At 43.6% G+C, this 22,342-nt stretch overlaps 6 protein-coding genes across 6 annotated transcripts in view; 3 read left to right on the top strand and 3 right to left on the bottom strand.

The window, feature by feature from the left end:
- Positions 1 to 16: 16 nt before the first annotated feature.
- Positions 17 to 2,389, bottom strand: LOC27208654 (pickpocket protein 28). The gene is made up of 6 exons (XM_016184218.2): positions 1,768 to 2,389; positions 1,446 to 1,706; positions 1,181 to 1,385; positions 862 to 1,132; positions 548 to 806; positions 17 to 453 (listed from the first exon to the last, which is right to left on the bottom strand). Exons 1-6 carry the CDS (start codon positions 2,319 to 2,321, stop codon positions 207 to 209), a joined length of 1,797 nt encoding a protein of 598 aa, XP_016030773.1. The 5' UTR covers positions 2,322 to 2,389; the 3' UTR covers positions 17 to 206.
- Positions 2,390 to 3,766: 1,377 nt separating this feature from the next.
- LOC6737142 (homeotic protein female sterile) overlaps positions 3,767 to 22,342 on the bottom strand; it is a 32,070-nt gene continuing 13,494 nt past the window's right edge. The window contains exons 2-8 of the mRNA XM_016171011.3: positions 12,859 to 13,299; positions 12,685 to 12,792; positions 10,353 to 10,431; positions 7,953 to 8,845; positions 6,035 to 6,172; positions 4,997 to 5,715; positions 3,767 to 4,855 (exon numbers count right to left, since the gene is read on the bottom strand). Of these exons, the coding sequence (XP_016030768.1) occupies positions 4,769 to 4,855; positions 4,997 to 5,715; positions 6,035 to 6,172; positions 7,953 to 8,845; positions 10,353 to 10,431; positions 12,685 to 12,792; positions 12,859 to 13,003 (2,169 nt within the window). The 5' untranslated portion in view covers positions 13,004 to 13,299 and the 3' untranslated portion in view covers positions 3,767 to 4,768. The remainder of the gene's footprint in view (positions 4,856 to 4,996; positions 5,716 to 6,034; positions 6,173 to 7,952; positions 8,846 to 10,352; positions 10,432 to 12,684; positions 12,793 to 12,858; positions 13,300 to 22,342) is intronic.
- On the bottom strand, positions 6,348 to 7,684 carry LOC6737143. The gene has a single exon (XM_002083954.4). The coding sequence runs from the start codon at positions 7,614 to 7,616 to the stop codon at positions 6,411 to 6,413; it is 1,206 nt and encodes a 401-aa protein (XP_002083990.1). The 5' UTR covers positions 7,617 to 7,684; the 3' UTR covers positions 6,348 to 6,410.
- On the top strand, positions 17,634 to 18,689 carry LOC6737141 (serine protease 1). The gene is made up of 2 exons (XM_016170049.3): positions 17,634 to 18,431; positions 18,499 to 18,689. Coding segments are annotated over exons 1-2 (762 nt in total). The 5' UTR covers positions 17,634 to 17,671; the 3' UTR covers positions 18,501 to 18,689.
- LOC27207099 (serine protease 1) lies at positions 19,024 to 20,050 on the top strand. The gene is made up of 2 exons (XM_016182845.3): positions 19,024 to 19,819; positions 19,887 to 20,050. Coding segments are annotated over exons 1-2 (762 nt in total). The 5' UTR covers positions 19,024 to 19,059; the 3' UTR covers positions 19,889 to 20,050.
- LOC6737140 lies at positions 20,928 to 21,639 on the top strand. Its single transcript, XM_016170050.1, has one exon. It carries the CDS (start codon positions 21,120 to 21,122, stop codon positions 21,546 to 21,548), a length of 429 nt encoding a protein of 142 aa, XP_016030770.1. The 5' UTR covers positions 20,928 to 21,119; the 3' UTR covers positions 21,549 to 21,639.

Below are 22,342 nucleotides of genomic sequence, written 5' to 3'. Positions count from 1 at the left end.
GGCAGGATGCGGGTCGTATCGGAACGGATAGAACACTGCATTTGCCGTCTAGTGCTGAGTACAACTTTATTTTCATTGTTTGCAGATTTAACATTTAACGCAGAACAAACACAGAGCAGCAGAGTCAGCTCAACTTTGGCTTCCAGTTCAGCTGGATTCACTGGGAAACTGGGAATTATTTATGGGCCGTACGGGAGGTCCTTCGATTAGGCATCCTTGTTGACCGCCTTCAGCAGTTCCTTGCGGGTTTTGCGGCGCATCCTCAGGTTCGAGATGAGGCGCACGGTGCAGAAATAGATCAGTTCCACTATGCTCAGCATGGAGACGCCCATGAAGAGGCCAAGTAAGCCACCACAATTGGCAAGAAAGTCGGTGGTACCATAGAGCTCTGAGCGCCGAGAGGTGAGGAACTGGGCCTCCTTGAAAAAGATGGACACGCGGGACATCTTCATTCTGTCAAATGGATTTTTTAAGAAAAGATGTTAGATATTGGATTAGGTAATACACATATATCACGTTTTTAAGAGGAGTTTCTTGTCTGACTTACCCTTGCCTCTTAGCTTGCTCCTCCTTTCCCTCCGGAGAATCAGTATTAATTACTGTCTTATAGTCAAAATCAGCCTGGGAGATCTCAGCCTCGTAGGCAATAGAAGTACACGATGGAAGGCAGTTGCACTCGGTTTCTCCCCGAGTATTCTCTCCTGCGTTAACCAAACCCTGGGTGAATTCCCTGAGCAGCAGCTCATCCTCGGCTTGGTTATAGCACTTCAAGCTGGCGTCACCACACACGGGCATATTAACATTACCTGAAACAAAACTGGTTAATTAAGTCCCAATGGACGATACTGGGCTAAAACTTACGTGGCATGGAGAACTTAACACAGCCACATTTGGTCAACGTGAAGTTGGCCAAGCACTCCAATTCGCAATTACTCTGCGAGTAGATATTGAAGTAACGTAATTCCCTTTCCTTCTGGAAATAGCACTGCCGACGATTGGGTTCGTAGTGCTTCAGACCATCCGAAGTGGTAATGATCTTGGGACGAATGGATATGAGCACTTCCTGGTCGAACGGTATGCGGAAGTACTGCTTGGACACTTGGGCCACATCGCCAGGTGTGTGTAATAAAATCTAAGAGGATTCTCCTTGAACAACTATAGCAAACATAATAGATTTTACCTTGAAGCCCTGAACTGGACCACGACACATGTCATCGAAATCAATCTCCGCACCACCCATGAACAGATATAAACCAGCTCGAGCTCCGGGACCCAAAACTCGATTTGGATAGGGAGATGTATCCGCACTGGCGCTATAACCATCCTCCACATTCCAGTCCATGGATAGTCGGTTCTCCTCGCGGAATATAAAGTCGGGAATAATACTGCAACAGAGCTCCAGTCTTCGAATTTGAGTTTATCATAAACTTGATGTCCAAGCTTACCCTTCCGCTCGGAAAATCTCCGCTGGACTGAGTGAATTGAAACTGAAGCAAACGCCATCCTCCGTCACAAATTTGTGGAAAATATCACTGCATTTAACCGGAGAGTTACGCCACTTACAGTTTAGATAGGTGTCATCGAAATGGGGGGATACTTCAGTTAGGGCGTCAATGATTTCCATGCCCCTCCGGGTTTTATTACCCAGTGTTACATCATGCAAATGTGGCTCGCAAACCTGCGACACAGCGCCATATAATCCCTTTCTGTTGACAAATTTACCCTAATAAACATTCGTTTTTAGGTGTGAAAAGCACAATAACTTACTGCTTATCGGTGAGGTCCACAATGCCGCTGACATTAGTCTGAAAATCACGCACTTGGTGATACGAATCCGTAAAATTGAATATCTCACGACGCGTTTTAGTCTCCGGACAAACTGTGACGGCGGGAAATGGGATTTGCCACACCGGAGTGGATTTCTCGGCGAAGCTGACAATCACCGGATTGTTGTTCCACTTGTCCCAGATATTTAAGGTCAGCTTAACGCAGGTGAAAACCGATAGCACCAGGACACTGATCCAGAAGAGGCGCTCCAAGAGCGGTCTCTTCTTCTCGCCCAGATACCGGATGCCATGGATGGTCGTATAGTCGCAGTACTCGTGTATGATGGCCTTGGCCGCCTGGAAGCCGCTGCCGTATTTGATCTGCTTCTTGGTGTCCACTTCGTCCTCGCTGTCATCGGATACGGTCTCCCGGAATGCCGGAGCCATCCGGGCCATCAGTGCAGCCCGTTTCCACTGGTTGGAAACGGCACAGGGCGGCGGACGTACCGCCACCTCATGGCTGGGCGTATGGGGTTGTGTGCTGTCCGTCGACATCCGGTCCGGCGTGCTGGAGATGCGTTGACTAAGTCAGCGGTGCGCACGCAAGACTCCGGCTTTTATATACCCATCCGTACGGGTGCAGGGTGCGGCTGCCGTCCTGGGATGGAACCGGGTGGAGGACAGTCCCGACGGATCGCCAACGCGGCACGCATACTTTTCCACGAATTTTCGGCGTGGGTAGGTGGCGTTTTCGGTGGCGTTTCAATTACTTCATGTCGCTAAGCTGGCGTAATTTGCAAGCTCGCCCTGGAGCACCGGAATCCCCGTGGGGGTTAAAGAAACCCAGAGACTGGCCAACCTCCTTCCTCACCTGCAGCTAACGTAATTGTCAACTCTGACCCAATGCCCGGCTAAATGTTACCTTTGAGCCTGCACTAGGCGAGGCATTCTAATTAGCCAGTGCGCACTTGAAGCTCACCAAGCCCCGGGTCACCAGCGCCACATCCTCGCCTGCAACTAGCCACCGCGACAGGTGCAGCCGCATATGGCCATGGCCAAATTGAAAACGGCTACTTTCCGGCCACGCGGGCTTATGCATTTTAAATCCCGGCCACTTGACTGCAGGCGCTTAACTCGACCTCGAAACAAAACGGCAAACGGCTGCAGACGCCGACAATGTCGAGTCAAATCCTCACGTTAAACACGGCTAAACAATGGCGGTGCTTGAACATGGCGAACAGCGACTAGAAAATGCTCTATCTAAATAAAAATGGTTGGTACTAAAATGGCTATTATTTACTTGAAAGCCTGACTTACGCTCGAACTCATACTTCGACTGTTATTTATTAAATTTATTAGTAATAAACAAATTAAATTAAATATTTATATTATGTAAACATTTCAATTAAGATTATAAACCCATAAATTAAAATTTAGTTGTTGTTCTTGCCTAAAAAAATAAACAAATTTTCGAACATTTAATTAAGCATTCTGTAAAATGTTTGGCCAAGTCTAACTACCCTTTAATGAGAGTACAAGCAAGAAGTGCAGTGGCCAGCGGCAAGGACACAACAAAGGGGAAGCCGCGACAGGAGCAATACGGCGCAACACGATGCCGACCATTTTGGTTGCGCATTTTAATAAAGTGAACTGCATTCGTGGGGCATTGTGTCTAAATTTTTCGGAGGTCCTGGAAAACGGCGCCAAAACAACGCGGAAAATGGGTCCCCTTTGTTGGGGGGAACTTTTCATTATTGCGAGGCTGTGCCTTCAACAATGTTGGCATTGTCCTTGCACTTGCCGTTGTTACCTGTTACCTGTTCCTTGTGCCAGCCGTAAACATTTACACACTTCTCGTTTCTGTCTGGCGATCATTTATTTTAATGAGCTGCAAAATAGAATTTCAGATGCGTCGCCCGAAATTCAACTAGGGAAAAGTGACTTGACTTGGGAAAATCACTTTAGTTTAGCCACCCATTGCCCACCAAACCATTGAAAGGCTCAATCAATTATATATTTGTATATATATATCTTTATATATATATTTGGTATTCTCATTTAGCATAATACATTTCATTTGTTGGTTTATATGCTTTAGCTGGAGGACATTGAATTGAATGTTGTTACTGTTTACAAATTGGTTTGCTTGGTAAGTACATAATACGTTGATTAACCTATTTACATAGCCGCTACTTTTGATATAGTTATTACAGAATATAGTCGCTATTAATATTACGCATATTTGATTATGATTCTAGATAATGTATAGCAAGTTACTCCGAATTTGTTTTTGAAACACCTGTTGTCACTATGCTACTTTTGATATACAATTTGCGTGGGCTAATTTGGTACCAACTACGATTAATTTGTTTCGTAAATTATATCCAAAATATATAAACATCGGTTAAAGCCAGCACCAGACGATTGTGTCTGGTTAATAACAATGATCTTATAATTCCGTAATTTGTATCCATATTATTGGTATTAACTATATACAAAGCTCGATTACCGTTCAATTTGCACCGCCGACAGGCGATGACAGTTTAAGCTTTCCATAATTTTACCTATACGTTCACTTATGCAGTTTTGAAACCCAAATAAATACACTTACGTTTGAAACGCTAAACCCAAAGGACATGCAAACAACACAAACACAAAGGCGTTTTGCAGTTACAATTACAATTACAAATACAAATACAAATACATTACATATAAACGTACACATGTCTGTAATTGATATATATAGTACGCAGTACACTATATATACTATAGCAGCTCGTATTTCATATCTATGGCTAATTAAAAATGATATGTTTGCTGTAATTTACGTTATTCGTTCTTTTTCTCCTTCGAACTTATTAGCTCCCTCCAAGGTTAGTCTGTTATAAAAATACTGAAGAAATTGCACTTGTATCGCCATACGATAGCACAAATAACACCGCTCCAAAGGGAGTCTTCTGAACCCTTTCCAAATGCTGTTGACCCTCCCCGCGAACTTTGACCTATTGCGGTGCGAGAGCCAGGCCTAAACTGTTCGACATCAGGCTCAAAGTATTGGCAGTTGGCGCTGTGGGTGAGCCGGCTGTTTCCTGAAAATAAAGTTAAAGATTTATTGATTAAATAGTTTTAAAGCTCTAACTAGAAAACAATCAGTTTTTGGATTGCATATAAAGTGACTATTATTATGAAGTGACTGTGTAATTAGTTTGCCCCGGATCATCCATACTCACAATGCTTAAGGTGCGGACAATGCAAGCCCTTGTGGCCGGCGGCTCATCCGCCTCCAATCCGGGCGAGCTGCCCCTCGAGGAGACGGACCCATTCAGCAGCTTGACGTTCAGTTCGTCGGAGTGATGGGTCTGCTGGGAGCTGCTCGACATGCGTCCGTCCAGGGAGAGATCATCCCTATGCTGATCCTGTAACGGAATCACTGGGGAATGAGAACCACTGCCTGGTGCGGCGGTAATCATGTCACCCGCCTCCTTGGGACTGGCACTGGGGCTGAACTTGATGTCCAGACAGTTGGTCTCCATGTCGCTGGCCATTCCATTCTCAGCCGTAGATACCGATGCCATAATGATGCCCGTTCCCGTGGGCGACATGTGGCCATTGATGGCCTCACTGTTGATATTGTTGTTGCTAATTTTATTATTGTTATTGGGCTCCTTGTTAAGTGTTGATGAGGCATCCGGCATCTGCGGCATCTGCTGCTTTGTGGCAGCCTCATCGGCGATGGTATGGCCATTCTCCACGGCTGCATTTGCAACATTGTTGCTGTTGGCTGTGGTGGCATTGCTGTTGCTGTTGCTGCTGCTGCTGCCCTCATCATCGCCCAGCTCGTAAATGTTAACCATGTGGGCGGCCTGTGCGTGGACCATCAAATCCCAAGGATTGACGAACGCATCCTTGCAAACGGCGCACAGCAATTTGGCGCTCGTCGGCGGAGTCTCTGTAGGCGCAGGGGTGAAACATGCGAGAATTAATTAGTTATTTAAGTTGGAATTTGCAGAAGGACAGACATCGGAGGCTCTGGCGCATAAATAACTCAATTTTAAATGCATTCGCCAGCAGCCGCAGGACATGAGTGCACAGACATCCTGCCGCCCGGCCACCAGATGTTGCTGACTGGCAAACAGAGGAGTGCCTACGACTTAGACAAACACTTTTGGGGCCGGGGCAAGGGCAAAAAGTGTTTAACAATCATAAATTAATTGCCAACAGACAGGCTGCCTCACGCCCCCCCATAGAGGCCCGTTTCGCCCACTTACTTGCACTTGCCGCAAAGGCAACATCCTGGCACTTGCATGTGAACCTCAGTTTGCAATAACTTTTCTTGTGGTCCAATAACTCAGACAGCTCGCCAAAGGATTCCCGGCAATTGCCGCAGATTAATGTATCCGGATTGCCTGTAAATATGCAAAGGGATAGGTCTTGAAAACATGTTGAACGTAAGTGAAAAACTATGAAAAAGCTATATGCACTAGAAAAGTACTATTAATGATTGCTAGTAGCTGCCTCTGTTATAAAATTTAAAAAGCACTAATCTGGTTCATTTAATTAACATTTCTATAAAGCTAACAGTTCAATTATTTTACTTTTTTTATTTTAATCATTGCATATCAAAAATATATAAATATTGGGAACTTAGTGCAATCGTTCCATCAAATTCGATCTTATGCTAATCGGCCAAATCTTCAGTTCTGCTTGAAGCAGTTGCTTTTTGTCCAGGATCCTATCTCTTTTTCGTTTCAATCGGCTCTGCAACTGCAACTCATCATCCTTTTGAGAAGCAAAGGGTTTGGGATATGCAGCTGTACCCTGAGCCCTTTTTCTGCGATATCTTAGCAAGTTTGTAATGGCATTTATGCGCAAATCAGGCTGAATGGCGTGTCTACCACTTCGAGGTTGCTGTTGCAAGGCTTTCGACTGCTCCGAGTTCTCATTTTGGACATTCAGAGAAAAGCTGATGACATTTGGAGTTTCTACAACGCCATTATTCTTTGGCTTGGTGCAACATGGAAGTTTTCTGGTTGTACTTTTGGTAGGACGCGTTGTCAAAGGTTTTTGGGTGGTAGTCTTGCCGATTGGAGGCTTAGTTGCCTTCGTTTTGGGAGCCACAGATGGTTTGACAGTGCTTGTTGTAGTAGATTCCTCGTTCTTCACATCAACGGATATCGAATCCTCCTCTTCATTTTTATTGGAGTCACAAGCCTCGGTAGTCCCAAACACTTCGCATTCTCCTTTTCCCTCATTTTGATCCACTTGAGCGCAGTTCATTGCCTCCTGCGGTCGCACCTGTTGTTGCAACTGCTGTCGCTGGCCAAAGAACTCGGACAACTGTTGCAGCAACTCGAGCTGCTCGGCAGTTGGCGGCGGATCGTGTGTCTCCTGTCGCTCCTGCTGCTTTGACAATGGCACGAATGGCGGCTGGAATAGATGAAAGGCGGGGAACTCCTGGTTATATCGATTCAACTTGGCCGACGGCATCTGGGAGTGAAGATGGCTGCTCTGAGTTATCGCTGCTGGCCTCAGATTGGCAACGGGCTCAACCTGAATCTCCTGCAACGGCTGGCTTTCCGGCTGCTGTACGTCCAACTGCTGTGTATACCGCATACCAGGTCTGATTCCGGATAGGGAAGCGGGGCCGTTCACCTGCTGACTGGCGGCGTAACCCAAGGCCTGCTTGTTGGTCAGCAGACTGCTCTTCAGGCTAAGTATTCCCTTCACGTAATCCGCGGGCAGAGGCTGCGGTGAAGGGATTTCCGCCACGGGCCTCGGCATAACTTGCTGTTGACCCCGAACGACACTGAATACGCTTGCAATGGCCAAAAGAGTGGCAACGTGACTCATTTCTCTTTTTCAGAGACTCTGTCGTCAGGCGTCAGCATTTTTGACCCGTTCAACCAGGACAACTAGATGAAAATTATTATTTGGATAATTATTAAAGGAATATATAAAGTTCTATTAGTCCTATTTCTCGTAATTATCTTAAAGATGCCTACCCTAATCTTTTCAGTCAAGTAAGGAGGGAAAATCTAACCGCTGTTTTACTAACTTATAAAAGCTTACTGCTCTTTTGGTAACTCCCAAGATGAAACCACAGACAATCATTAAAATATATACTTTTCCAGCTTTTATCCCTCAATTGGCCAGCATCCTTCTGAGCAAACTGAAGTCAATACTCACTGTAGACTTTGAATGGTCCCCATTGCTGATGCAAACTTAATTGCTCCTGAGCATGTTGCTGCTGTTGGTTGTGCTGCTGCTGTTGTTGCTGCTGCTGCTGCTGCTGCTGCTGCTGTTGATGTTGCTGCATCAATTGGCTGTGCAATTGTAGTGGCGTTGCCGCCTGATGAGGCTGCGGTTGCTGTGGGGACAATGCCAGAGTCAACGGCTGCAGCAACGGTTGCTGATGTTGCTGATGCTGCTGGTGCTGGTGCTGCTGCTGCTGATGCTGATGTTGCTGCTGATGGGCGGCAAAGGCGGCGGCTCCAACCGGATATGGCTCGCCGAGCGCCGTTTGATTAGCAATTATTGCAGACTTTGCATTTTGCGGCGATGTCGTCGCCTGGACAGCCACGCTGCTCTTCAGCTGGAATCCGAACGGTTGCTGGTGGTGCGGGTGGTGCGCATGTGGGTGGTGCTGCTGCTCCTGTTTGTATTGCGACCAGTGAATGGAACCCGGAGCCGCCGTTACCGTTGTGGCCACCGCCGCATTCGATAGCAGATTCTGCTGATGCAGCAGCAACTGCTGCTGCGGCAACAAATTGGCCATGGCCGCCATCGCAACGGCAGCAACCTGCTGCTGGTGCTGCTGCTGTTGCTGCTGATGGTGTTGCTGTTGCTGCTGCTGCACCTGCTGCTGTTGCTGATGGACGGCGGCTGCCGCAGCAGCGGCCACCGCGGCCGCACTGTGATGATGCTGTTGTTGTTGCTGTTGCACAGCCACTGCGAGACCGCCGCCGTTGGTCATCAGACGCTTTCGCTTCTTGGCCCGCACTCCATTCGAACCGCCCCCGCCTGCACCCCCGCCACCGCGCAGCAGCGCCGAGGAGCAGTAGCTGTCGTAGAAGTAGTCCCTGCACGGAGAGAAAAGTGAAGCATTGTTTAATAAACATCAGCTATCAAAATATTAATGCTTATATGTGAATAACTCATATTTTATCAGTGCATTAAGTAAACTAGTGTCCATTTAGCAGTCGTAATCTGCTCAACCAATATTTGTTCGCTAATTGAAGTGTCAGCAGCACCCCCAAAAGTATGCTATTCAGTAATGTGTAGGGAATAGGTTAGTTGTGTGTTTCAGGGGAAACAACGAATTGTCAATACCCTGCTTAACAAATGGTATCAAAAAAGTTAAAAATCTAAGTTGTGATTCCTTATAGTAACAGTAATTGTATCTTAAAATCAAATTTCCTAATTTGCCAAGCCCAACGATAAATGTGAATTCCCTCTCATTAACTGCAAATGAAGAACCTGCCAACTGTTGCCCAACCTCAATGTCAGTCAGTCACTTGCTCAACCCGCCCATCAGTCCGTCAATATTTGTTTAGGCTGCCATTGCCGCCGTTTGAATTGTCATTTGGCAATTGTGTTTGTGTGCCGGGGTCTCCCGTCGGGTCATGTTGCCAGTGATTGATACAAATGCCGAACCAGGACGAAAATGAACCGCACCCCGCCCCCTCCCACTTCCTGACGAAGCCAACCAATTGTGGTCAAATGAGTGGGGACAGTGGGCTGGGTGGTGGAGTGCAACAATTGTGGCTTTTTCGGTCAGTTTGTGTGCGGTCAGAGGATGGCAACCAGGTGAGCAGCCGTTTAATGACAAACACAAGAGCACCTGGACATAGCTATGGGTTTTCGATAGAGCGGGTGGGGGCCGTGACATGTTTGCGTTTTAATTACAATCAAGTCGATGTCAGTTGGGTTTCCCGTCCCAAACCCTCGCCCTCGTCCCGCGTCGTTGGTCTTTTTAAAGCCAAAGCGCCAACGCATTCGGCGTTTCGTTTCGGCGTCATTAAGCTTAAATTAAATATTTCCACACGAGTGCTGGAAGGTCTGGAAGCTCAAGGCCCAAATAAATTGTGAATGTCGCTCAGTCATCATTAAGGCCGCGCCAACGACAAAGACAAACAAGTGCACATGTCAGCGCCAGGACATTATGGCATACATTGCAACTGTCACTCACAGGATCCGCAGGATACATACACATAAATACTCGTATACGTAGTACGGCTACGTTGACGCAGCGAACTCGAACACCAACTGACCAAGAGCAGAGAAAGTGAGGAGAGAAATGGAGACGAGAACTTGGCCTGAAGTGTCCTGGTTCCGGTTGGGCGCAAAAAGCCCGGCTAGCCGTTGACAGCCAAATATTTTATGCCGGTCGGGCAGTTGAAACAAAGGGCGACCCCATCGCCTGATGAATGGTTTCTTATTTATTTATTTATTTGTGGGGCGGGCACTCGAAAGAAAAAACCCACCCGTTAAATGATATGTAAATAGAGCCCAAGTGAATGCCACATGGCGGCGTTAAATTGAGCAAAATTAACTTTTAGATTAAATTGAAATGAGGCTAGAACTCACCAATCGTTTCCGGTCTTGCTCACATTCTGCCTTTTCCTTCCGATCTGATGCGCTTTCGGTTCGGCCACCATGTTGACATCTGGAAATGGGAAATTTGAAATGGGAAATTCTTAATGACAAAAGGCAATCTGTATTATAGCCCAAAAATATAAGTATACAAAAATTCAGTGTGCTTTGAAGTCATTGTTTGGGAACATAAAAGAGACTCCTTTGCAACCCTATTCCTTTCATTATGCAAATGAATAGACAAAATGTGAGTGATTAAAAATGTTTTGTTTTTTCATTCTACGTGCATTTCCATTGACCAGCTGCAGTTCTCGGTTAATTCAATCTGGCTGCACCCCAATCATTAATCTTAATAAAAGTGCGCCAAAGCCAGAAAGTACATTGTCAGTTATTGTTTATGCAAAAAGCAATGATGCAAACAAAAATACTATATATGGTCGAAGAAGAATTGCTCTTTAAAACAAAAATTCCTTACTATTTTCTATGGGCTTTTAAAGTGATTTTCACATAGTTCGAAAAATTATGATAGTTCTGCGGGATTAATTCTATATTTATTTAGGCGGTATTTTAAATTCCCTAAGTGTATTCAAATAGCTTTATAAACCCTAACAGCATTTGATTTTTTTATGAAAAGAGTGGATACGGATAGCTTTTCGGAAAGAACCAGGATTTCGCAGCCCACGCTCGTTCATCATAATTCATGACAAAGTTTGAAGTGGGACGGCTGCGCCTCCAATCCGTTGGAAAATGGGAGCAGGGGTAAAATTCAGAGGAACCCAGAGCTATCTACAAATTGGTGGGTTTGGCTTACAAAAAGAAAAATACTGCAAGAAAAGCGGGCGTGAAGGCTTTGAGACTTTCTTTTTTCAGCTGCTCCATTTCCTTCTTGGCTTTTTTGTTATTTTTGTTTTTTCCTTTTACTGCCTCACTGTCCGACTGTTGGGCTGGCAGGCTATAATTAAGATTAAGGATAAAAGCGTAAGAAGGATTTGCACAAGTTCCAGCCAACCATCCCCACTGGTAGCCCAGTGTAAATCGCTTTAGTTGGCCTGGCCGCGTTTTCCAGCGCTTCAAAGTCAATGGCGCGTAGCAATGAAATATTATGCCGGCCACTTCGTTGTCGGTTCTTCTTTTCCTAATCAGTGGAATTAGCATTCCACATTTTGCGATTCGCATTTGCATAAGCGGGAGAGTATTTTCCATGAGAGTCTCTGGAAAATTCGCTTTGTTTGCGCGGCGAACGGGGCGTATGAATATGAAGCATCCGCCGCGTTGCCGCCAGGAGCAGAAGCATCATCATCAACCGACACAGAGCACTAAGTGCATTAACTTGTTCTCCACACGAGACACGCACTGGAGAAATGCAAAAAAAAAAAGTAAATAAAAGAGTAAAAAAAAAAGAAAAAGAGATTCACAGAACCGTCAACATGGCAGCTGCAACTGGCGTTGAATTATTTCATTAAACGCCGAACGACTAGACTGCCAGATAGTCGGATAGTCAGGGAAGGAGGCAGATACAAAAGACAGTCGACTGTCTGGCACAACATTGAAATTTCATTAAAAGTATCGTGCCAAGATTTATGTCGGCCGCACTTTAAGTTTTTGCGGCCGGCAGCGACTTCCGCCCGTCGAAATACTCAGACATTAGTGCGGAGGGTGCCTGGAGATATGGCCACTACACATGCCAGGATCGTCGGCGGTTCCTTCATTACCATTGCCTACTATGTGTGTATGTAAGCCATAAGCCAGGACAAGCCATGCCATCCGCACCTTCTTCCTTTGCCCTTCCGGCGCCTTTGTGGCTTTTTTCGCGCGTTTGTTCGATTTTAGTGCAACGCTTCCGCTGCCGGCGGCCATTAACCTGACGAATGCCCCAAACTCCTTTCAGAGCCACATAACTGGCGATATCCTGCGAACATGCAACTTTGGCCCAGGCGAGGACGAGGGTTAAGGTCTAAAATGTCTATGCAAAGCAGCAGCCTTCGTTAGCGGCGATTTCAAGGGACGCAGCAATTGCACAGATTTAAGACAACATTTATGCACTTTAAAGGCAAACACTGTCTAGACTATCATATACCCGTTATTAAGGTGAAGGAAGTGAGAAGACTGCAATTGGCAAACATCAAAAAGGCTATCTTGGACTACTTATAACTTTTTAAGGATTGGTTCGACATATAAGCAAAACAAATGTTTTAAATAATTCCCAAAATTTTCAAGTTTCTCCACTTTAAAGTTTAATTTGCTTATCAATCAAATTGATAAAATGAAATATTAACTATGAGATGTCACTGGGACATGTAGGACATTAAGAGACATAATACCTTACCTAATGTCTGGCTGAGGACCGTCTTGCCATCCTCGCCGTGGCAGGCATTCCGGGCATCGAATGGATTGGTGAACTGCACAAAGGCATAGCCCTTATGCATGGATATGCCTGCAGGATGTTCGGGAATTCAGATTTAGAGGGAATGAGGCTGGTTGCTGGATGACAAGGACTTACCCGCGAGGCGGCCATAGATCTGAAACATGCGCTCCACGTCCGTTTTGGAGCACTGGAAGGTATTCAGATTGCCCACAAAGATGCGCGAGTTGACCGCCTGCGGATCCTGCGAGTTGGTCTGGTTGGACAGCTTGGACAGCTTCATGGTGGCTACTGGCAACGTCACAGATCCTGCCAAGGACACGGGCACGGGCGCAGCCGCGTCGCACCTGTGTTCAAAGAACAAGAACGCAATCCTGGCGAAAACCCTGCTGTTGTCCCCGTTTTTGATGCTGGCCTTTTCCCTTTTTTGTCTGTGGCTAAGACGGGGCTTTTGTTGACGGCTTATTGCATTTGCAGTCGGATTGTTTTCCCCTCAAACTCTGCCTGCTGATTTTTTTCACTTTTAACGAATCCCCAAATCTGTGAGCGGTTGCAGATTGTACGGTACCCTTGGAAAATCTGCAAAATAAGAGAAAAACGCATTGAACAATAAATAAAAATCAGATTCGCTTTTGTTTGCCACTGGGCTCAAAAGTATCAATGGGCGTGTTTTTGTTTCATTTATTTATCTGTGTATTGGCTTTACGCTGTCGTGTTGATTTTTGGGAATTTTTAACTTAATGCCAGCCAATTAAAATGCAAAAATGCCTTTTAATTGAAAAAAACTTTTTCATCGGTTAATACCTTAATCTGCTTTCAGAATTTCCTTTTATATAAACATTATATGTTCTTAATACTTTGGAAATTTTTGGTTTATTTACACTTTTCCAATTAGAAGATGCTTCTGTTGAATTATACTTTATTATTTTCTTCTAAATATCCTCTTCTTATTAATGTCCTCTTGCTTTCACTGGAAACATGTTTCGTGCTTGTTATTAAATTAAATAACTTTCAAATGGCTTATACAAGGACGCACACCCATTTACACACCCATTATCCTTCCTTTGAAAAAGGATGCAAAAGGATAAAAAATGGAGAAGAGGTGCCGAAGCGGCAACAACAAAGAAACTTTGCTCTCACTCGTGTAAAAGTGAAAAATTAAGCGTTTTTATTGCGCTTTCGATGCCAACAGTGCAGTGCGTCCTTGTCTGACACTCCGCCCCACTCACTCACTCGCACTCACCCACACCCACACCACCACACCCATTGTGGCAACATGTGTGTTCAATGTGTGCGTGTGTGGCTCCTTTGCATAGTGTGCGTGTGGTAGTGTGGCTGGCAAAGGTCATTAAAATGTACAAAAGACGTGCATGAAATAAAAATAAAACATGCAGCCATAAAAATAAAATACTCGTGTACTAGCAAATTGTTAATGTGATTTTTATGCAATCCCCACCCCCAAAGAATTTATTGCGGATTTATGGGTGCGCCAGTTGGTGTTAATTGTGAAAGCTTTTGTCGCTTCAACTTGAATCTAATAAAGGAAGGAGTCTGCTGATAGACGTAGAAAAAAATAAGCTATATAAAATAAAAAATAAAAGGTTAACAAGCATAAAACATACTATCCCTTTTTGTAGTAGCTACTTCTAATTATTTATTTATTTAGTAGAATATTGCATTCGATAATCATTTGAGTGCTTAGAAAACAAGATAGAACTGCATTCCATTGACGGCAGCTGCGGGAAGTTGGTAAATATTCATTGATCAGTATCTACGGCTTTTCCCATCAGTTTTATTAAAAGCGTTTTCGCATTGTTTGGCATAAATCAAGCGGAGGAAGCAGTAAAGGAGTAGCAAGGAGTTTGGGATATTCATGGCTTTGGCTGCATTGTGCGCCAGTTATGAGTGAAAGACTCTTTATTTATTATAATGGCATTCCTGCCTGCCAGTCTTCTGTCTGGTTTCCATCCATTCACTCACCCATTCAGGCATTCATTCACTCATTCAACGCTTTCTATTTTTGTGTCGCATTGTCCTTGCAAATGAAGGAACAACGCCGATGGCGAATGCACCGTGAACAAAACCATCAGATGTGCCAAGTAGACAAGTTTGATATTAATCCAGAGACTCACTCTTTATTTGACTCGCAAACATTTGAATTCCAGACGATTAGTAGATAAGAATTTGATGAGTGTTAGATGATATTATATGATCATGCTAGTTACAGCAATTTTACACATTCCACAATTATAAGAAAAATTTGTACGATTTTTCACAGTGCATGGCCTAACAGCTTCCTTGAAGCCTGCTGTTCGTCATTGTGAATATCCCACAACAATAGCAACAACCATTCCGGGTGGAGTCATATCGAATAAACGTTTGAATATGCAACAGTTTTGGTGGCCTACTTTTTGCCGCTGCCGGCATATTAATGAATGCAACTTTAATTAAGACAACAATAAGGGTAGCTGACATATTAAAGGTGTCTGTGCTGCTTAATCCTGTGGACTAGTGAGTGTGGCAATAGAGATTCTCAAGTGCCTGCAAGTGGTTAGTTAACTTGGCTTAATTATAATTAACTGCACTGCGCAGCAAGTCAGCAGCCCAAGTTCAACCGCTAGAAAATGTGCAGGAAATTGCCGTAGTCCCCACTTTTCACAAGCCCTTCCTTTCTCTTCCCCTTTTTTGAGTCCTGCCAGCCGTTTTAGGCCCAGGACAAAGGCTGCCACCGTTTGCACTTTTATTTTCCAGACGCCCGAGCGCAAAAGTAAATTAAGACGCCTCGTGGCAAGTGAGTTAGTAAAAGTCGTCGCCGGCTAAACTTCAGGATGCCAACGTAGAGCCTCCATGTGAGCTGAACTTTGTAATTGAGTGTGGTTAAAACACACAAACACGACACTGAAAAGTCGCATATTTTATGCTCTACATGAGGTATAAAACCACACAACAAATGAAATGCATTTCAATTAGGCTTTCAAATCAGTTTAAAGGAGTCTCCACTTTAAGGTGTCTTTGAAAATAGATTTGACATTAGTTCAGATTTATTTCAACTGTTGAATTGAACGACCCTCTTCTCACCTAAGTTGATGGACTCTGCCGCAAAGTGCTTAATTACTTTGGCTGCATCCGCCCAGGCTCGGGATGCCTAATGCCCCGCATTGTCTACGGCTTAAAGTCAACGACTCTGTGGACTACATTCCGCAGCCTCCTTGTTCGAGGATTTCGCTCCCCGATACTTTTTACCCAGCATTTCGTGTTAAAGCGTTTTGATGGGGCCTCGACGTGCCATAAATAATGCAGAAAGCCATTAAGCTGCCGGAGTTGTTGAAGAGCCAACGATGCGATGCTGTCAGGATTATCGGTGGCGAGCGATCAAATGTCAAAGGACACATTTCGTCGGCACGCCTGTTGCTATTTACTGCCTACTGCTCGTATCATCTTGCGTTTTCTTTTTCCATCTCTACATATGTTTATATGGCAGACAACTTTTCATTTCAAATTGCTCGGGGGGCCAGGGGGATGGTGTTGATGGCAGCCCCAATAGCGTAGCACAAAAAAATGAATAGACGTCGTGGCCCATTGAAAGCCGAAAAGTCAACAAAGGGGCTCTCACACCCACCGATCTGAAGCAGATAGAGCGACAAATAACCCCAATTGAAAGGGGGGCCAACCAAGAGGAGGGATGAGGGAATGACCGAAATGTTAGAGGAATGATGATGATGCCATGTGTGCATTGACAAGCCAGCAAACAACTTTATTCATAAGCAGTCAAACAGGACGAAGTCGGGCCAGGACATGGTAGAACAGGCCAACAAGGACCCGCAGACGTGACCCCGGTCGAAGCGAATAGAATCCTTTCCGAAAAGCATAGAATCCACTTAGAGAATGCACTAAGAAAAGCAAAAAAAGTAAAAAGAATTTTTTATAAAAATTTAAATTTATTTTATGTATACAGAAAAGCTTATCCCTTTAACTCAAAACCAAACAAACTAAATAACTAGCTTTTTCATTATTCTGTTCGTTATTTCTCTCAGTGCATTGATATGTTGCCCAGAGATGACTTCACGTCTGCTGGCGATAACTCTGCCGAGTTTATGGAACTCGGACTAGAGACCAGAGTTGAAGGAGTCTAAGTTTTGGAAGCCCCATGGTTTGAAATTCATACTTTGTACATGCTGAAAAGTTTTAAATTCCGAAAAAGTACTCAAAATTGTCGATAAGCGGAGAACGTGTCACCACCCGGCGCATTGTTGCTTTTTGTTTGCTGTTAATTTATCGTAATGCACAAAACAATTTACAAAAGTGAGTGAGCGACAAACAAACAAAAAAAATGGATACAAATATTTAAATATATTTACAGGCGTATTAAGTGCCAACTATTTGCATAAATAACAAGAAATTAATAACAAACACACGGCGCCATGGCAGCAGCCGCACAAAAGTTAATAATTGCTGCTGCTGTCAACAGGCTGTGGAAATGGGTGGAAAATGCTACTGACATGTGGACCACATATAAATGAAAAATATGCCAAGGAGCGGGGTGGGGGGGAAAAAAAGGAAAACATCGGGCTTCGGAGCTGCAATACCATTTTATCACTTGACAGTAAATGCGTTTTATTGCGATGCTCATTAAATAAATTAAATTTGCAATGGATAAAGTGCGGCGGGGAAATCGGAAAAGTATTTAAACAATTAAAAAGCCAAGAAATTCACGCTTTAAAATTTTGAGTGTACAAATTTCACGGGAATATACGTGTTGATCATACCGAAATAAATAGCAATAATTACCTAGTTTTACTATAGAAAATGTATACTATAAAATGGAAAGCTACAACAATGAAAGCGAAATTAAATTAAGCAAATTAGTCGCACCAACATAAAATTGATTCGACACACCACTAATATTTTTCATAACTATGGTAATAGAGTAACACTGTAATTCTGTTTGGCGATGAAGCTTGTTGTGGCATTGTTAGTCTTATCACTAACTGTTTCGGTCTGTGAAAAAAATAAACTGAGTCCCAGGATCACCGGCGGATATCGGGCCAAGGCCTATACAATCATCTACCTAGTTGGAATCGTCTACGCCAAGAGTCCATTATCCTCACTCAAATTCGGAGCCGGCACCATAATTTCGAATCAATGGATTCTCACAGTCAAGGATGTTCTGGTATTTAAGTACATTGAGGCCCACTTCGGATCGAAAAGAGCCTTTTGGGGCTACGACATTTTAAGGATATACAGGGAAAACTTCTACTTTCACTATGATAAAGATCACATTATTGCCCTGATTAAGTGTCCCTACCAAAAATTTGATCATCGAGTGAGTCGTGTTCGCGTTCCAGCTTATGATTCAAGATTCGATCGATACGTGGGAAATATGACCATGGTGTGTGGCTGGGGAACTGAGAAACGAAAGGTTAGGCTGCCCACATGGATGCGTTGCATAGAAGTGGAAGTCATGACGAACACGGAATGCGCCAAATACTATACCCCATTGAAATGGTATGAGATGTGCACCTCCGGCGAGGGCTATAAAGGAGTTTGTGAGGGCGACATGGGTGGCGCGGTGGTCACAATGGGGCCAAATCCCACCTTCATTGGCGTCATATGGCTCATGCCCTCAAACTGCAGCATTGCATATCCTTCGGTACACATTCGCGTCAGCGATCACATAAAGTGGATAAAGTATGTATCCGGAGTAGGATTTTGTGAGTATCCCAAATATGAATTATAATGCATCTATGGAAAGTAAATGTCTAAATTTATTCATTTCAGAAAGCGGATAGATGGTATAATTATGCAGGCCACAACTGGAGCAGTATAAGCGAGAACGCTATAGTCGAGTTGCTTGACTATCAGATACCCGTTACTCAGATAGTGTCAGTCCGAGGCAGACATTTCAAAGTTCTTTAACACATCGATAGAAATTGGCAACACAAAAAATAAATTGAAAAAATATCAAAAATGCTTTAAAAGTATTTTCGATTTTTGGACATTACAGTGGGCGTGGACAGGTGTCATTAGAATTGGCTAGTTGAATTTTGATTTTCTAGCTTTTTTAGTTTTCGATATCACCGGACAGACTGTCAGATGAACGGACAGACAGACGTACGGACAGATAGGCATGCCCAGAATGCCTTAGCAAATAATCCAGCTCAAGAATACATGTATACCTTATACAGTCGGACACGATACCCTCTACCTGTTACACACTGTCCAATGAATCGAGTATACCCTGCAACTCTACAACTAACAGGAATTATGAAATTGATTCGACACACCACAAATATTATTCAAAGCAATCGTAGTAAAGTAACAGATTGTTACTGTTTGGCAATGAAGCTCGTTGTGACATTGTTAGTCTTATCACTTACTGTTTCGGTCGGTGAAAAAAATAAATTGAGTCCCAGGATCGCCGGGGGCTATAGGGCCAAGACCTTTACAATCATATACCTAGTTGGAATCGTCTTCTTCAAAAGTCAAACTTCATCCCTGAACTACGGAGCCGGCACCATCATTTCGAATCAATGGATCCTTACAGTCAAGAATGTTTTAAAATATAGCTACATTGAAGTCCACCTCGCATCAAGAAGATCGTATAGGGGCTTTGACATCATAAGGATCTACAGGGAAAACTTCCGCTTTCATTATGATAAGGACCATGTAATTGACCTGGTTAAGTGTCCCTACCAAAAGTTTGATCGTCGAATGGGTCGTGTTCGCGTTCCAGCTTATGATGCAAGATTCGATCGATACGTGGGAAATATGACCGTGGTCTGTGGCTACGGAACTGAAAAACGACATGGTAGGCTGCCCGAATGGATGCGTTGCATAGAAGTGGAGGTCATTACGAACACGGAGTGCGCCAAATTCTATACCCCATTGAAATGGTATGAGATGTGCACCTCCGGCGAGGGTTTTAAGGGAGTTTGTGAGGGCGACATTGGTGGTGCGGTGGTCACAATGGGGCCAAGTCCAACCTTCATTGGCATCATATGGCTCATGCCGGAAAACTGCAGCAGTGGTTATCCTTCGGTACACATTCGCGTCAGCGATCACATAAAGTGGATAAAGTATGTATCCGGAGTGGGATTCTGTGAGTATTCCTAATGTGAATTATTTTTTTTACTAATAAAAGTGAAGGATAAATTGATTCATTGCAGAACAAAGATGTAAGTTTTAATAATGCTGCCCATAAAATAAACAGAAAAATAAATCAAACAAAAACACAAAAAAAGTTTTTCTGGAATCAAAGCAACAAAATTAACGAATGTTTATCATGTTTTTAATGAATATTAATAAAAATTATTGTAAATATTCTGCAAAATATAGTATCTTGTTTTAACTCCGTTAGTTATGTGAGTACACAGTAGCAAATATTTCACAGGCTGACCTAAAAAACAGGCGTCCTAAAAGTCAGCTTATACTTACTTACTTATTAAACATAAATAATATGCTTTGTTTATAATGTAACCATTTATTTCAATTTGGGGATATTATATAAAGCACAACCGTTAAAGTGTTAAATTTATTGTTATTGTAGCCCTGTTACAGTTGAAGTTGCACTATTTGCTTTATTTCGCTCTTTTCGGTTCAGGCTGCGGTTCTTTAGCGCACATTCATTCATTATCGCCATATATATATAAATATATATATATATATATATGTATATCTGGTGTGCGGTTCGTCTGGTGTGGCAATAAAAATGGCTTGAATATTTTTCAGTTTGTTATGCATTTTCCTGCCACTTGGGCAGCAACAACAATTATGAATAACTCGCTGCATAATGGCCAGCAAGCTGTTCCCATGAAATTCCTGGATCGATTACCAGGGGGTGGGATATATATTCATATAAATGTATATATATGTGCATATATCACTCCGCCAATTACGTGGCAAAGGGAACTGAACTGGGAACTGGCAGTCCCGGCGACAGTAATCAAATAATTGTTGCACTCGCTGTCATACGTATCGCACTTTGGCTTTAATTATTTGCACAGTTTTCCACTCCGCAATGGACGCGTCGTAATAAGGATATGCGGATAAAGTCCTCAATGTGCCAAGGATTACTCGATTAATGCAAAGCGGTTCATTGCGGCATTTCAATTGGAATTGTTTACTATGCAGCGCAGTTAGTTTACTTCTGGTAATGAAAAATGCACATATACCTAACCGATTTCAAAAAACAAGTAATCAGAAATTTGTTTACGTATATGTCAGTAACGCTTTTATTTTGAAACCCTTAGATATTACACCGATTTGTAAATGTGAGCACGTCTGATGTTGAATATTTGATAAAACATATTTCCCCGTGCCGCGATTTTTCCAAAATTATTAAGTTTCCTGATCATCTAGCCCGTGTCGACTAAAATTCGCCTCCATTCCCTAGCATTCCGATGGAGTACAGCTATAGCATTGGCTCCACGTCGCCAGTGTTCATCAGCCAATGTGCCCCGTACAACTTTCTGCGGGAATACCGCCTAGCCTGCGACTGTTGGAATATACCAGCTGTCACACTGGTTAGGGAAGCCCGCAACGCTTGGCACGCACTTAGTGACCAGGAGCAGTACTTGTTCGAGGAAGTCCCCTATCTGATGGCCCAATTCGGACAATCCATCGAGTCGGCAATGCGGTTAAATGTCAATATCCTGTCAACTCAGCAAGTCACAGTGCAAAGGACGCGCTCTGATGATCGGACCAGTAAGCGTAGAATCCGTCGTGGAAATGCCAAGACGCATAGGAAGAAGCGGCAGCAGAAGATGGGTGCAGCCAGCAGGATGCGAAGTCCAGGGATTAAAAGTACCAGGTGTCGGGCAAGCACCTAAACTTCCCAATTTCTCTGGGAAAAACCCGCCTCTTCAAAACTAAAATGATGGATATGGTAGGAATGAAAAATATAGGTACACTGCAACCAAATGCGTTTTTTTTTTCTGGGAGCTTTAGGGCTCATTTGGGTTTCAAAATGTTATTGTTTAAGTAAATAACTTTGCTGAAAGGTAATTTGATAACTGCATTATTTGTTGCGCTTATCGCTTTTCAACTTAATTTAACACCATTGTTTTAGCCAAAAGCTTTCGATTGGTTAATCTATTAAATTACGCTGTAATTTGAAAATTAATTCGAAAAAGTGTTGTTATTGTTTCCCGCCCTGACCGCCGATAACCTTGCGACGCCCACCCGCCCACTTGAAATCGAATACGAAATCGAATGATTCACCCACGCACAAACGGAAACAGAAACATTTATTCCACTTGAGCGGACTTCATTGGCGATTTAATTGTTGCGGATTTTTTACAGTAAATTCCATTAAAAACTTTTTGAAAATGCATATTATTGAAATTCATATATTCGTGCTTGTTGTTCGGATTGCTGGAGAACAAATTTTGTGGCGCCTATTTAATTATCCAATTACAGCAGCACCATCAGCAGTGCGAGAAATTAACTTATATGCGAAAATATTCGCCGACGGCACTTTAAACATTTCCATTTTAAAATCAATGCGAAAATGGGCGTGGCATGTGGGGGAAGGGGGTGTCTGGTTTTTGGGGCGGAAGCCAAAACACAAACACGAAATATTTCGGCTATCACTTTTGGCTGAATGCGGATGCGGCGGATTCGG

The sequence above is a fragment of the Drosophila simulans genome, chromosome 3L (genome assembly GCF_016746395.2).
Source record: "Drosophila simulans strain w501 chromosome 3L, Prin_Dsim_3.1, whole genome shotgun sequence".
Taxonomy (NCBI): Eukaryota; Metazoa; Arthropoda; class Insecta; order Diptera; family Drosophilidae; genus Drosophila; species Drosophila simulans.
The sequence above is the reverse complement of the archived record's forward strand: the minus strand, read 5'-3'. Positions and strand labels throughout refer to the sequence as shown.

Bases quoted from the DNA above. Each gene is read 5' to 3' on its own strand.
- LOC27208654 (XM_016184218.2), bottom strand. From the start codon at position 2,321: ATGTCGACGGACAGCACACAACCCCATACGCCCAGCCATGAGGTGGCG. The intron at 807-861 runs GTAAGTTTTAGC...GTTTTGTTTCAG, and splicing joins TGTTAAGTTCTCCATGCCAC to GTAATGTTAATATGCCCGTG. The intron at 454-547 runs GTAAGTCAGACA...TCCATTTGACAG, and splicing joins GAGCAAGCTAAGAGGCAAGG to AATGAAGATGTCCCGCGTGT.
- LOC6737143 (XM_002083954.4), bottom strand. From the start codon at position 7,616: ATGAGTCACGTTGCCACTCTTTTGGCCATTGCAAGCGTATTCAGTGTC.
- LOC6737141 (XM_016170049.3), top strand. From the start codon at position 17,672: ATGAAGCTTGTTGTGGCATTGTTAGTCTTATCACTAACTGTTTCGGTC.
- LOC27207099 (XM_016182845.3), top strand. From the start codon at position 19,060: ATGAAGCTCGTTGTGACATTGTTAGTCTTATCACTTACTGTTTCGGTC.
- LOC6737140 (XM_016170050.1), top strand. From the start codon at position 21,120: ATGGAGTACAGCTATAGCATTGGCTCCACGTCGCCAGTGTTCATCAGC.